Genomic DNA, 14,270 nt, shown 5'->3' with positions numbered 1-14,270 from the left:
TAGACTTGGAGCTTAGGCTTGGATTCAAGACGTGGCTCAATTCCTCATCCTAGAAATGAAGATAAAAATATCATCCCTGCCTATCCAGTTCACAGGACTACTGGAAGGAGGAGATGAGACAGTGCCTGGTAAAAGGTCATACAAATGCTTGCTCTCGTCAGATACGTCAACCAGAGAGTTAAGAGAGGTCACACAGTTGGTTAGATCTTCGTCACCTAACACTGCTGGTCCAGTATTCTTTCTACCCCTGGGCAGGGGTATTTGATGGCTGTTTTTGAGATGGCTGATCGAGATGTTGTTCATTCTACCCAAACACAAAAGACTGAAGGGGGGTATTTTACCTCTGATGGGCATGGCTTTCTCCTACAGCTGAGAAAAGTCATTGGTAAATAAATGGTGGATGCATCTGGTACACTTTGATGGTGTAGTTTGTTTCAGGTCTTCAAGATCTTTAATATCCATTGAGGTCACAATGTATACTAGTATTACAATCTTAAATTATCTTATTGTTTGCTTGTTCATTGTTTGTCTCCTACCACCACCATGGAAGCCCTTGAGGGCAGGGACCTGGTTTGTCTTGCTTACTACTGTATCCAGGTCAATTATACTCTCAGGCTCTCAGTAAATGTTTTTTGGGTGGGTGAGCGGATAGATGGATGGGTGAGTGGATGGATGGGTGGATGGATGGATGGATGGAAAACCGCCACAGACTTATAGCATTGTCAGGCAAGCACAAAGAGTCCAAGTCTGCATGTAGGGGACTTGCTGCAAAGCCTTCTCCAAACTACATTGCACAGAGAGATGTAAAATCAGATAGTTCTGTGTTTGAGTCCCAGATTCACCACTTACTAGCCTGTGACCTTGAGCAAGGTACTTAACCTCTCTGAGCCTCAATTTCTTTTTCTGTAAAATGGAGATAATAACTATATCTACCTCATAGTAAAATTGTGATGATTACGTGGCAATTGTATAGATAAAGTGTCTGATTTCAAACTCAGAGCATAATAAGTGGTAGGTATTTTGGTAGGTATTGTTTTGTCAAGTTCCTTTTAGCACTGTAGCAATTAAGTACCCATGACTGGAAGTCATCAGATATGTTTCCACAAGGTGCCAATATATTAGGAATGAACTAAACATAGGCATGGAAAAGAAATAGAAAACTTACTTAGGTATTCTTAAGGAAATCATCTCCTGATACTTCATTGAACAGAGAGAAAAAGGGCTGGGAGTTCAAGGGACTAAAGTAGATAATCCAGGAAACTTGGTTTAAATAATCATTTTCAATCATTTACCCCTGATTCGTTCACCATTTATGCTTGCAAGGAGTAAGGAGAACTTTTCCCTTCTGTCTAATTATGTTTCCATTTCTGAAATGCCTTCATCATGCCAGGCATCTTACAAGTTATCTTATTTCATCCTACTAATAGGCAGACACCATCTCCATTTTGTAAAGGCTGGTAACTCTCATATTTATATATTTGTTTAGTCCGAGCTCCAGATTCAAATGACTTGCCGTCTAACTTACAGTGGTCTAATCAGAGCTCTAATTTTTGCTCCCAGATTTGTTCTTCCCAAGTCTTAGATTGCCACTACCACACACAATTGCTCAAACCACAAACCTCGGTTCTTCTTTTCCCCTCACGCTTCATATCTAGTCTGTCAGGAGGTCCTGTTGGCTCAGCCTCCTGATATGAACACTGTGTCTGTCCATTTCACCCCTGACTTGCAAGTTATCAGCCCTTGAGCTTTACACTGTTCTCCCTCCTTTTTTTTTCTTCTCACTCTGAGGAACTAGTCCACTGGACATTAAATGCTCTTAAATGCAGAGTAGGAAGGGAGGTCAAAACTGGATAATATGCCCTCTACAAAGGCTGCCCTGGTACCAGGACTGATCAGGGCTCCCTGTGTCACTTGAACAGACTTGAAAAAGACAGATGGCTGCTAATGAGAGTGGCTTTCTACAGATTTGTTTTAATGTACACAGCAGCTAATGTTTTCCAGAATTTCTGCTGGAAATTGCTCATAAAAAAAAAAAAAGAGTAGGGCTACATGCAAGGAGAGCTTAGAAAGGCAGATGAATTCAGAATCTACCAAATACTAGGAATCAACTGGGCAATGCTTATTCAGAGTTGGAAGGACAGGCAGGGAGTTCCAGGACCTGGCCAGAGGCCAGTGCCCAGGGATGAGGTGGGATCCGGAGACAGCAGAGGGTTGTCTGGAGGGTAAGCACCTTGTCTAAGAGATGTGGCCACCTCCAGGCCCAAGGCGGCCAGCAGTCAGCCACCAGGTGTCCCAATAAGAACAGGAACCTTGACAGGTGAGCAGAGCCACCATGGGGATCCTGGCTGGGTGACGCTCAGAAACGTAGGCAAGGGGATCTCAAATGTCTTAGGGCAGTGCACTGATTTCTTGGGCCTCATAGTTGTAGTGCCTCCATGATACAAATAATAATAATAATAGTAATAATAATAGCAGCTAACCTTTATTGAGCATTTACTATGTGCCAACCACTGTAATAAGTACTTTTTAGGAATCTTTACCAAAATCTAGTAAATACTACTTTTATTCCTATTTCACAGGTAAAGAAACTGAGGCATAGAGATATTATACCCCTAGTTGGTAGTGGTGACAGAATTAGAACCCTGGAAGGCAGTCTTCACTCATTTGGATTTTTTTTTGTTGGTTTTAATTTTAATCTCGTTGTAAACTTTGCAATATTTTCACTCTCGTGGAATTAACAGAACTGTGACTTTGAGTTTCATAATTTAACAAACCTGACCTCATTTACCACTTTGATCCTGTTTTTGGAAATTACCATTTTCCCTCTAGGAAGTCAGAGGGCATGCTTTTCTCCTCATTCCTCACCCCCCAAGCCTCCCATTCAGTGTTTACACTGGGAATTCCAGCCTGGCCGTGGGGATCAGGGAATTCTGTCCATCCGAGGCTGAGCTCAGGTCACCAAGCTGGGGTCAGAGGTAGCCTGGTCAAAGGAAAGTAAGACCCTACTCCTAAGAGGGGCTTGAAGGACAACTGCAGGTCCCCAGGCTGGGGCAGAAAGCTGGGATGTGGGCAGCAGTCCAAGAAGAGGCATAGGTCTCAGGAATGGGATCGAAGCCCACGTGAAGAGCAAACTAGCCACTAGACTGATTTGTGAAAAGACAAGTTCGTCCATTCCCTGACTTGCTGTCTGGCTTTGGACAAATAAGTTAATGTCTCTACAAAATGGGAGCAGTGATCCTAAGCTGTAGTATTAACTGAGAGAACCTGTGCTAAGTTCCTGGCGTATAGTAGCACTCAATAAATACATAACGCTGACACCATTAATAATACCACCTCCAAAGTGTTAGACTTGGGTACTAAATGACCTCTTGCCTTGGGTCAGGATTGATTTGGGGAACCAGAGATGTGGGCAGTGCTGTACACAGGGGTTCAGGAGTGCCCATCTGTGGAGGAAAGAAAGATACATAGTACAGGAACCACGTTGAGCTTGTAAGAATTCACAAAACTTCAATTATTTGTTTCCTAACTTTAAGATGAGTCACTCCTCAATGTTAGCTGAAGTCTAGGTATCTTTAGGGTTGTTATGTGTACCAGATAACCATCTTCTACCGTGTCCCTTCACTTCCCTTATCTTGTCCCACCCCCCACCTGCTCTCTCCCTGACCTCCAACTCAGACCCTGGAAGATACAGGGATAGGGGGCCTGCTATCCTCATATTAATAACAATAACTCCATTTTGAGGGCCCGCTAGATTTCTGTCCTGTGCTAGTGGTTGGGCTTGGGTGTCCTCGTACCTTACTGTCCAGATGGCACCGTCTAGCGTCCCATAATGACGCTAGCCAGCCAAGGCTGCACCAAGGGCTCTTTGAGAAAATGGTCGAATTTGGCCACGAAGAGGCCTTTGCACTTTATCCATTTTTGGGGCGCACAAGATTGTATCAGGAGACTTCTGTCTGTGACACCTGCTCTTCTTCCTCTTAGACACAGTCCTCTTACCAGCAACTCACACAATGTTCCCTTCCTTTCCAGAACACCCTGGGGTCCCCGAGGCACCAACAGGCCCAAAGAATAGTTGTTGTGCTCTGAGCTTTTTAGAAGCAACATCCCACCTTCCCTTTCTTAAACTTCTTACCCAGACCGCGGTAAGCATGAAGGGGCAGGTGGGTTAAGGGGCTACTGCTCTCTCCCAGGGCAGGAGAGACCCCAGGCTGCCAGGCCAAGTGCTTCTCCAGCAGGGGGCGTGCACCCACACGGGCAGGGTGAAGACTTGGGACAGGAGGACCTTCCGGGGCCTCGTAAGCCACCCAGGCTGGGACGGCCTCTGCTGCTGCAAGGGGAGAAGAGAATAGCGCTGTGGACTGGGCTGGCCTTGGCTGAGTCCCAAGGCTCCGCTGGGAGGGCCTTGTGTAACCTCAACGGTTCTTCTCTCTGTGGGTTGATACAGGTTCAAAGTTTCCTTCTGCACTTTTGGCAAGGAATGCCGCCCCACATGCTGCCTGTGCTGGGCTCCTCCACGGTGGTGAACATCGTCGGCGTGTGTGACTCCATCCTCTACAAAGCTATCTCCGGAGTGCTGATGCCCACTGTGCTGCAGGCATTACCTGACAGGTGGGCACGCTTCTTCCCATATCCCCTCATGGTTGGTCCTCAGCAGGTATCGTTCCTGCTTCTCATTTATTGAATAGAACCATGCACTGTCTGGGGGCCTCCCTTGTAAAGACCATTAATATTGGACTCTAAAATATTAAATTTTATTTATCTTTTTGAATATAAATAAAATTTAATATTTCCAGTATAAATAAAATTTAACATTTTGAACCTCTTGTATCATTCAGAATTCAAAAAGGATGATATGTTACACAGTGAAAAGTCTCCCTCCTAATCTTCTTCCCCAGATACCCAGGTCCTCTCCCCAGAGCATCAAATACAGTTATTTTCTTAGGGCCCCATCCGGATCTGCTATGCACATGTAACCAGTGCACAACATATACTTTTTCTTACTCAAATGATGACATACTACATATGCTGTTATGTACCTTGTTTCAAAAAAACAAGTCTTGGAGATTGTGTTGGGCAGCTTCTGTGCCCCTTCAGATGCAGGCTCCGCTGTGTTCCATGCTGCCTTCTGCCCTGTGAGGGGTAGGTGGGGAGGATGGACTGCATGGAACTCCTTACTGGGCTCCCTTTCCCTCTGGCTTCCAGCCCCGATCAGCCGGTGGTGGGGAGGGGGTCAGAAGGGACATCAAAGGGAGGGAGGAGGGTGAAGTCAGGAGATTGCCTCACTACCTCCTTCCCTATGAGGTCACCCCCAGCTGGCCACGTACCTCCACTGGGCTCTGCTGCCTTCCAGGCCGCCTCTCTCCCTCCAGGTTGTCCTTTGGTCATGAGGTGGATGAGAGCCTGCTGACCCTAACCCCCAGTTGCAGCAGTCACCTTTATGGGTTCTCCTATGCCTACCCACACCTTTATGACTTGTCCCTTATAAACAAACTCTAGTGTTTTGAGTGGCATCTGTTTCCTGTTGGGACTGCTACAGAGAGCATTTTATATCAGTCTATAAAGAGTTTTTTTTTTCTTTTTCACATCTGCATATTGTTCCTCTGTATTGAGTTTGATTAGTTGTCTTGATGTTTCCAATCTTGTCCTATTACAGTGCTGTGATGAATGATGTTTTTAGTTTTTTTTTTTTTTTTTTTTTTTTTTTTGCGGTATGTGGTCCTCTCCTGTTGCAGAGCACAGGCTCCGGACGCACAGGCTCAGCGGCCATGGCTCACGGGCCCAGCTGCTCCACGGCATGTGGGATCTTCCCGGACTGGGGCACGAACCCGTGTCCCCTGCATTGGCAGGTGGACTCTCAACCACTGCGCCACCAGGGAAGCCCTAGTACATTCTTTTACATGGTGCAGTTTGTTAGTTTCCTAGGGCTTCAATAACCAAGTACCACAAACTGGGTGGCTGAAAACAACAAACATATTCCCTCACAGTTCTGGAGGCCACAAGTCTAAAATCAAGGTGTTGTCAGGGTTGGTTCTTTGCAGAGACTTTGAGGGAGGATCTGATCTGTGCCTCTCTCACAGCTTCTGATGGGCGCCGTCTATGCTTGGCGTTCCTTGGCTTGTAGCTGCATCACTCCAGTCTCTGCCTCCCATCTTCACATTGATTCCCACTCTGTGTCTTGCTGTCTCCCGTAAGGACACTTGTCACTGGATTTAAGGTCCACCCAGTTAATCCAAGGTTTCATCTCAAGATCCTTAATTTAATCATATCCACAAAGGCCCTTTTATCAAATAAGGTCAACTTCACGGGTTCCAGGTGGACATATCATGGGGGGAACAACCCTTCATCCTACTACATAGAGTATATGTGCAGGATAAATTCCTAAAGGGCTGAATTCCTGGTTCAAAGGGTCTGTGACTTAAACTTGTCTCAGTGAAGTTTTAATTTGCATTTATCTTATTACGAATGGAGTTGAGTATCTCTTCATGTCTTTAAGAGTGATTTCTATTTCTTTCCCATGAACTCTCTGTTCTTATCCTTTGACTATTTTTCTGTTTGGTAGTTGATGTTTTTCTCATTGATATTTTTTAATTGAATTTTATTTTATTTATTTTTTTATACACCAGGTTCTTATTAGTTATCCATTTTATACATATTATTGTATATATGTCAATCCCAATCTCCCAATTCATCAGTCCATTTTTCTACGTTCCACATATATGCGTTAATATACAATATTTGTTTTTCTCTTTCTGACTTACTTCACTCTGTATGACAGTCTCTAGATCCATCCACGTCTCTACAAATGACCCAATTTTGTTCCATTTTATGACTGAGTAACATTCCATTGTATATATGTACCACAACTTCTTTATCCATTCATCTGTCGATGGGCATTTAGGTTGCTTCCATGACCTGGCTATTGTAAACAGTGCTGCAATAAACATTGGTGTACATATGTCTTTTTGAATTGTGGTTTTCTCTGGGTATAGGCCCAGAAGTGGGATTGCTGGGTCATATGGTAATTGTATTTTTAGTTTTTTAAGGAACCTCCATACTGTTCTCCATAGTGGCCGTATCAATTTACATTCCCACCAACAGTGCAAGAGGGTTCCCTTTTCTCCACACCCTCTCCAGCATTTGTTGTTTGTAGATTTCCTGATGATGCCCATTCTAACTGGTGTGAGGTGATACCTCATTGTGGTTTTGATTTGCATTTCTCTAATAATTAGTGATGTTGAGCAGCTTTTCATGTGCTTCTTGGCCATCTGTATGTCTTCTTTGGAGAAATGTCTGTTTAGGTCTTCTCCCCATTTTTGGATTGGGTTGTTTGTTTTTTTCATATTGAGCTGCATGAGCTGTTTATATATTTTGGAGATTAATACATTGTCCATTGATTCGTGTGCAAATATTTTCTCCCATTATGAGGGTTGTTTTTTTGTCTTGTTTGTAGTTTCCTTAGCTGTGCAAAAACTTTTAAGTTTCATTAGGTTCCATTTATTTATTTTTGTTTTTATTTCCATTACTCTAGGCGGTGGATCAAAAAAGATCTTTCTGTCACTTATGTCAAAGAGTGTTTGTTCTTCCTATGTCTTCCTCTCAGAATTTTATAGTGTCCAGTCTTACATTTAGGTCTCTAATCCATTTTGAGTTTATTTTTGTGTATGGTGTTAGGGAGTGTTCTAATTTCATTCTTTTACATGTAGCTGTCCAGTTCTCCCAGCACCACTTACTGAAGAGACTGTCTTTTCTCCATTATATATCCTTGCCACCTTTGTCATAGATTAGTTGACCATAGGTGCGTGGGTTTATCTTTGGGCTTTCTATCCTGTTCCATTGATCTATATTTCTGGTTTTGTGTCAGTACCATACTGTCTTGATTATGGTAGCTTTGTAGTATAGTCTGAAGTCTGGGAGCCCGATTCCTCCAGCTCCATTTTCTTCCTTCAAGACTGCTTTGGCTATTTGGGGTCTTTTGTGTCTCCATACAAATTTTAACATTTTTTGTTCTAGTTCTGTAAAAAATGCCATTGGTAATTTGATAAGGATTACATTGAATCTGTAGATTGCTTTGGTAGTATAGTCATTTTCACAGTATTGCTTCTTCTAATCCAAGAACATGGTATATCTCTCCATCTGTTTGTATCATCTTTAATTTCTTTCATCACTGTCTTATAGTTTTCTGCATAAAGGCCTTTTGTCTCCCTAGGTAGGTTTATTCCTAGGTATTTTATTCTTTTTGTTACAATGGTAAATGGGAGTGTTTCCTTAATTTCTCTTTCAGATTTTTCATCATTAGTGTATAGGAATGCAAGAGGTTTCTGTGCATTAATTTTGTATCCTGCTACTTTACCAAATTCATTGATTAGCTCTAGTAGTTTTCTGGTGGCATCTTTAGGATTCTCTATGTATAGTATCATGTCATCTGCAAACAGTGACAGTTTTCTTCTTCTTTTCCAATTTGTATTCCTTTTATTTCTTTTTCTTCTCTGGTTGCCGTGGCTAGGACTTCCAAAACTATGTTGAATAATAGTGGTGAGAGTGGCCATCCTTGTCCTGTTACTGATCTTAGAGGAAATGCTTTCAGTTTTTCACCATTGAGAATGACATTTGCTGTGGGTTTGTCATATATGGCCTTTATTATGTTGAGGTAGTTTCCTTCTATGCACACTTTCTGGAGAGTTTTTATGATAAATGGGTGTTGAATTTTGTCAAAAGTTTTGTCTGCATCTATTGAGATGATCATACGGTTTTTATTCTTCAGTTTGTTATTATGGTGTATCACATTGATTGATTTACGTATATTGAAGAATCCTTGCATCCCTGGGATAAATCCCACTTGATCATGGTGCATGATCCTTTTAATGTGTTGTTGGATTTGGTTTACTAGTATTTTGTTAAGGATTTTTGCATCTATATTCATGAGTGATATTGGTCTGTAATTTTCCTTCTTTGTAGTATCTTTGTCTCGTTTTGGTATCAGGGTGATGGTGGCCTCATAGAATGAGTTTGGGAGTGTTCCTTCCTCTGCAATTGTTTGGAAGATTTTGAGAAGGATGGGTGTTAGCTCTTCTCTAAATGTTTGATAGAATTCACCTGTGAAGATATCTGGTCCTGGACTTTTGTTTGTTGGAAGATTTCTAATCACAGTTTCAATTTCATGCCTTGTGATTGGTCTGTTCGTATTTCCTATTTCTTCCTGGTTCAGTCTTGGAAGGTTATACCTTTCTAAGGATTTGCCCATTTCTTCCAGGTTGTCCATTTTATTGCCACAGAGTTGCTTATAGTAGTCTTGTAGGATGCTTTGTATTTCTGCAATGTCTGTTGTGACGTCTCCTTTTTCATTTCTAGTTTTAATGATTTGAGTCCTCTCCCTCTTTTTCTTGATGAGTCTGGCTAATGGTTTATCAATTTTGTTTATCTTCTCAAAGAACCAGCTTTTACTTCTATTGATCTTTGCTATTGTTTTCTTTGTTTCTACTTCATTTATTTCTGCTCTCATCTTTATGATTTCTTTCCTTCTACTAACTTTGGGTTTTGTTTTTTCTTCTTTCTCTAGTTCTTTTACGTGTAAGGTTAGATTGTTTATTTGAGATGTTTGTTGTTTCTTGAGGTAGGATTGTATTGCTATAAACTTCCCTCTTAGAACTGCTTTTGCTGCATCGCGTAGGTTTTGGATCGTCGTGTTTTCATTGTCATTTGTCTCTAGGTATTTTTTTATTTCCTCTTCGATTTCTTCTGTGATCTCTTGGTTATTTAGTAACGTATTGTTTAGCCTCCATGTGTTTGTGTTTTTTACACTTTTTTCCCTGTAATTGATTTCTAATCTCATAGCATTGTGGTCAGAAAAGATGCTTGATACAATTTCAATTTTCTTAAATTTACTGAGGCTTGACTTGTGACCCAAGATGTGATCTATCCTGGAGAATGTTCCGTGCGCACTTGAGAAGAAAGTGTAATCTGCTGTTTTTGGATGGAATGTCCTAAAAATATCAATTAAATCTATCTGGTCTATTGTGTCATTTAAAGCTTGTGTTTCCTTATTTATTTTCATTTTGGATGATCTGTCTATTGGTGTAAGTGAGGTGTTAAAGTCCGCCACTATTACTGTGTTACTTTCGATTTCCTCTTTTACAGCTGTTAGCAGTTATCTTATGTAGTGAAGTGCTCAATGATCTGTCCATTGGTGTGAGGTGTTAAAGTCCCCCACTATTATTGTGTTACTGTTGATTTCCTCTTTACACCTGTTAGCAGTTGCCTTATGTGTTGAGGTGCTCCTATGTTGGGTGTATATATATTTATAATTGTTATATCTTTTCCTTGATTGATCCCTTGATCATTATGTAGTGTCCTTCCTTGTCTCTTGAACATTCTTTATTTTAAAGTCTATTTTATCTGATATGAGTATTGTGACTCCAGCTTTCTTTTGATTTCCATTTGCGTGGAATATCTTTTTCCATCCCCTCGCTTTCAGCCTGTATGTGTCCCTAGGCCTGAAGTGGGTCTCTTGTAGACAGCATATAGATGGGTCTTGTTTTTGTATCCATTCAGCAAGCCTGTGTCTCTTGGTTGGAGCATTAATCCATTCACATTTAAGGTAATTATCGATATGTATGTTCCTATGACCATTTTCTTAATTGTTCTGGTTTTGTTTTTGTAGGTCCTTTTCTTCTCTTGTGTTTCTCACTTAGAGAAGTTCCTTTAGCATTTGTTGTAGAGCTGGTTTGGTGGTGCTGAATTCTCTTAGCTTTTGCTTATCTGTAAAGCTTTTGATTTCTCCAGCAAATCTGAATGAGATGCTTGCCAGGTAGAGTAATCTTGGTTGTAGTTTCTTCTCTTTCATCACTTTAAGTATATCATGCCACTCCCTTCTGACTTGTAGAGGTTCTGCTGAGAAATCAGCTCTTAACCTTATGGAAGTTCCCTTCTATGTTGTTTTTCCCTTGTTGCTTTCAATAATTTTTCTTTGTCTTTAATTTTTGTCAATTTCATTACTATGTGTCTTGGCATGTTTCTCCTTGGGTTTATCCTGTATGGGACTCGCTGCGCTTCCTGGATTTAGGTGGCTATTTCCTTTCCCATATTAGGGAAGTTTTCGACTATAATCTCTTCAAATATTTTCTCGGGTCCATTCTCTCTCTCTTCTCCTTCTGGGACCCCTATAATGCGAATGTTGTTGCGTTTAATGTTGTCCCAGAGGTCTCTTAGGCTGTCTTCATTTCTTTTCATTCTTTTTTCTTTATTCTGTTCTGCAGCAGTGAATTCCACCATTCTGTCTTCCAGGTCACTTATCCGTTCTTCTTCCTCAGTTATTCTGCTATTGATTCCTTCTAGTGTAGTTTTCATTTTGCTTATTGGATTGTTAATCTCTGTTTGTTTGTTCTTTAATTCTTCTAGGTCTTTGTTAAACATTTCTTGTATCTTCTCGATCTTTGCCTCCATTGTTTTTCTGATGTCCTGGATCATCTTCACTATCATTATTCTGAATTGTTTTTCTGGAAGGTTGCCTATCTCCACTTCATTTAGTCATTTTTCTGGGGTTTTATCTTGTTCCTTCATCTGGTACATAGCCCTCTACCTTTTCATCTTGTCTATCTTTCTGTGAATGTGGTTTTTGTTCCACAGGCTGCAGGATTGTAGTTCTTCTTGCTTCTGCTGTCTGCCCTCTGGTGGATGAGGCTATCTCATTGATTTTTAAGAGCTCTTTATTTTTTAGGAATATTAACCATTTATCTGTAATAAGGGTTACAAATATTTTCTCATTGTGTTGCTTTGTTTTTGCCATACAGAAAATATATTTGTGTAGTTGAATTTATCAGTCCTTGTTTTTATGGCTTCTGGATTTTGTATCATTGTTTTTAGAAGTCTTTCCCACTCCGGTTACAAAATAATTTTCCCATGGCTTATCCTATAAACTTTATGCTTTGATTTTGTACTTTTGAACTTTTATCCAATTTGGAATTCATCCTTGTGTAAGATGTAAAGTATGGCTTCATTTTTTCCCCAACAGCTCTCCTTATCCCCATACATATGTTAACTATTCCATTTTTTCTTCACAGATTTGAGGTGCCTTCTATTTATTGTAGTAAATGTTATATGTATTGGTGCTATTTCTAGACTTGCTAGCCTATACCATAGATATTTGTATATATTCATGTTCCAGGGTCACGCTGTCTTTAAGTTTTGCGCTTTTAAACATATTTTAATATTTGATAGGCTAGCTCCTCATACTTAATTCTGTTTGTAGAATTTTCCTGTTATTGTCTCTTATTTTTCCATATAAATTACCTTAGCATCTGTTTGTCTATTTAAGTATTTATATACATATAAAAATTTATATATAAATATATGTATGTTCATTGGGATTACATTACACTTATAGATTAATTTAGGGAGAATTATATCTTTATGGTATTGAGAATTCCTAGAAAAGAACACTGTTTGCCTTGCCATTTATTCTGGTCTTAAATTTTGTGGCCTTCAGGAATGTTGTAAATATTTTTTCATATAAATCATATATATTTTTAAAATTAACTTCATTCTTACTTTTTTTGTTGCTATTGTAAATGCAGTCTTTTCCTCCATATCTCTCTTTTTTTTTTTTTTTGCGGTACGCGGGCCTCTCACTGTTGTGGCCTCTCCCGTTGCGGAGCACAGGCTCCAGATGCGCAGGCTCAGCGGCCATGGATCATGGGCCCAGCCGCTACATGGCATGTGGGATCCTCCCTGACCGGGGCACGAATCCGTGTCCCCTGCATCGACAGGCGGACTCTCAACCACTGTGCCACCAGGGAAGCCCTCCTCCATATCTCTTGACTGGTGGTTGTTTATATATGTGAAAGCTATTGGTTTCTGTGTGTTATATTTGGACCTGACTGTTTTAAATTTAGCTATCTTAATGTTGTATTCCTTTTGGGAGCTTCTCTTAAATTTTCCAGGTTTAGAATGATACTATCTAAAAATGTCTTTCTAATTTTTTTCTCTTGTCTAATTATGTTGGCTTATTCCTCAAGAACATGTTAAAAGCTCTTGACTTTAATGAGAATGCATCTATTGTTTCTCGGTTAAACATGATGCTGGCTTTGGATTAAGAATGAGATATTCTATCATGCTAAGGAATATCTGTATTTTCTTATTTCATTAAACTTTTGATGAAGAATGGTTGTTGCATATTATCCAATGCTTTCCATCATCTGTAGAAGTGATCATATTATCCATATCCTAATATTGAACCATTCTTGAATTCCTAGAATACACCCCACTTACTCATAGTCTATTATTTTCTTTAATGTGTTGCAGGATTTTATTTTCTATTTTATTAAGGATTTCTGCATCAGGAGTCGGAAGTGAGATTGGTTTGCACTTTTCTTTTTTGTTGAGTCTTTGCCAGTTGTTGGTATCAACGTTATTTGTGCTTCATAAAAGGAATCTGGAAGGTTTCCTCTGCCCCTACTTTTTTTCCTAAGGTCTGAAATAGTTTATATAGCATTGAAATTATTTGCTCTTGAAGATTACACAGAATTAATTTCTCTTTGAAGGCATCTGGGCCGAGTGTTTTGCAGGAGTAACTCTTTGAAATTTTTCTTCTTTTTTTCCTATAATTGGTCAGCTTAGGTTTTCTATCTTCTCTGAGGTAAGTTTTGATAAATTATATTTTCCTAGAAAGTTATCAATTTCTTCCAGATCGTTAAATTTACTTGCTTAGGGTTGAACAAAGTGGGTTTGTAGATTCATTGAGTTTCCTTTGTGTCTGTGATTATTTCTGTTTTACTGCATTTTTGTTTGTGTAGTTGTGTTTTCTACCATTTCTTTGTGAATAGGTTACCTAATTTGTTTAATTTTTTTCAAGGAAAAAGCTCTTAGATGTATTTATTGGTATTATTATTACTTCTTTTTTTTCTAACATATTAATTTCTACCTTTATTTTATTTATTTTTTTATTTTAAAGTAAATTTATTTATTTATTTTTGGCTGCATGGGGTTCTTGTTGCTGCGTGCAGCCTTTCTCTAGCTGCAGTGAGCATGGGCTACTATTTGTTGCAGTGCACAGGCTTTCTTTGTGGTGGCTTCTCTTGTTGCGGAGCATGGGCTCCAGGCATAGGGCCTCAGTAGTTGTGGCATGCAGGCTCAGTAGTTGTGGCTCACGGGCTCTAGAGTGCAGGCTCAGTAGTTGTGGCGCACGGGCTTAGTTGCTCCGCGGCATGTGGGGTCTTCCTGGACCAGGGATCAAACCCATGTCCCCTGCATTGGCAGGCGGATTCTCAACCACTGTG

General features: G+C 40.2%; 1 protein-coding gene across 2 annotated transcripts in view; it reads left to right on the top strand.

The window, feature by feature from the left end:
- Window positions 1-14,270, top strand: part of RFX4 (regulatory factor X4) — a gene marked incomplete at both ends in the record, with an annotated part of 169,765 nt that overhangs the window by 93,300 nt on the left and 62,195 nt on the right. For both annotated transcript variants that reach the window (XM_081249530.1, XM_081249531.1), the window contains one exon: window positions 4,445-4,608. In XM_081249530.1, coding sequence (XP_081105656.1) covers window positions 4,445-4,608 — 164 coding nt within the window. The remainder of the gene's footprint in view (window positions 1-4,444; window positions 4,609-14,270) is intronic.

The sequence above is a fragment of the Mesoplodon bidens genome (genome assembly GCF_964165515.1).
Source record: "Mesoplodon bidens genome assembly, chromosome: 11".
Classification (NCBI taxonomy): domain Eukaryota; kingdom Metazoa; phylum Chordata; class Mammalia; order Artiodactyla; family Ziphiidae; genus Mesoplodon; species Mesoplodon bidens.
The sequence above is the reverse complement of the archived record's forward strand: the minus strand, read 5'-3'. Positions and strand labels throughout refer to the sequence as shown.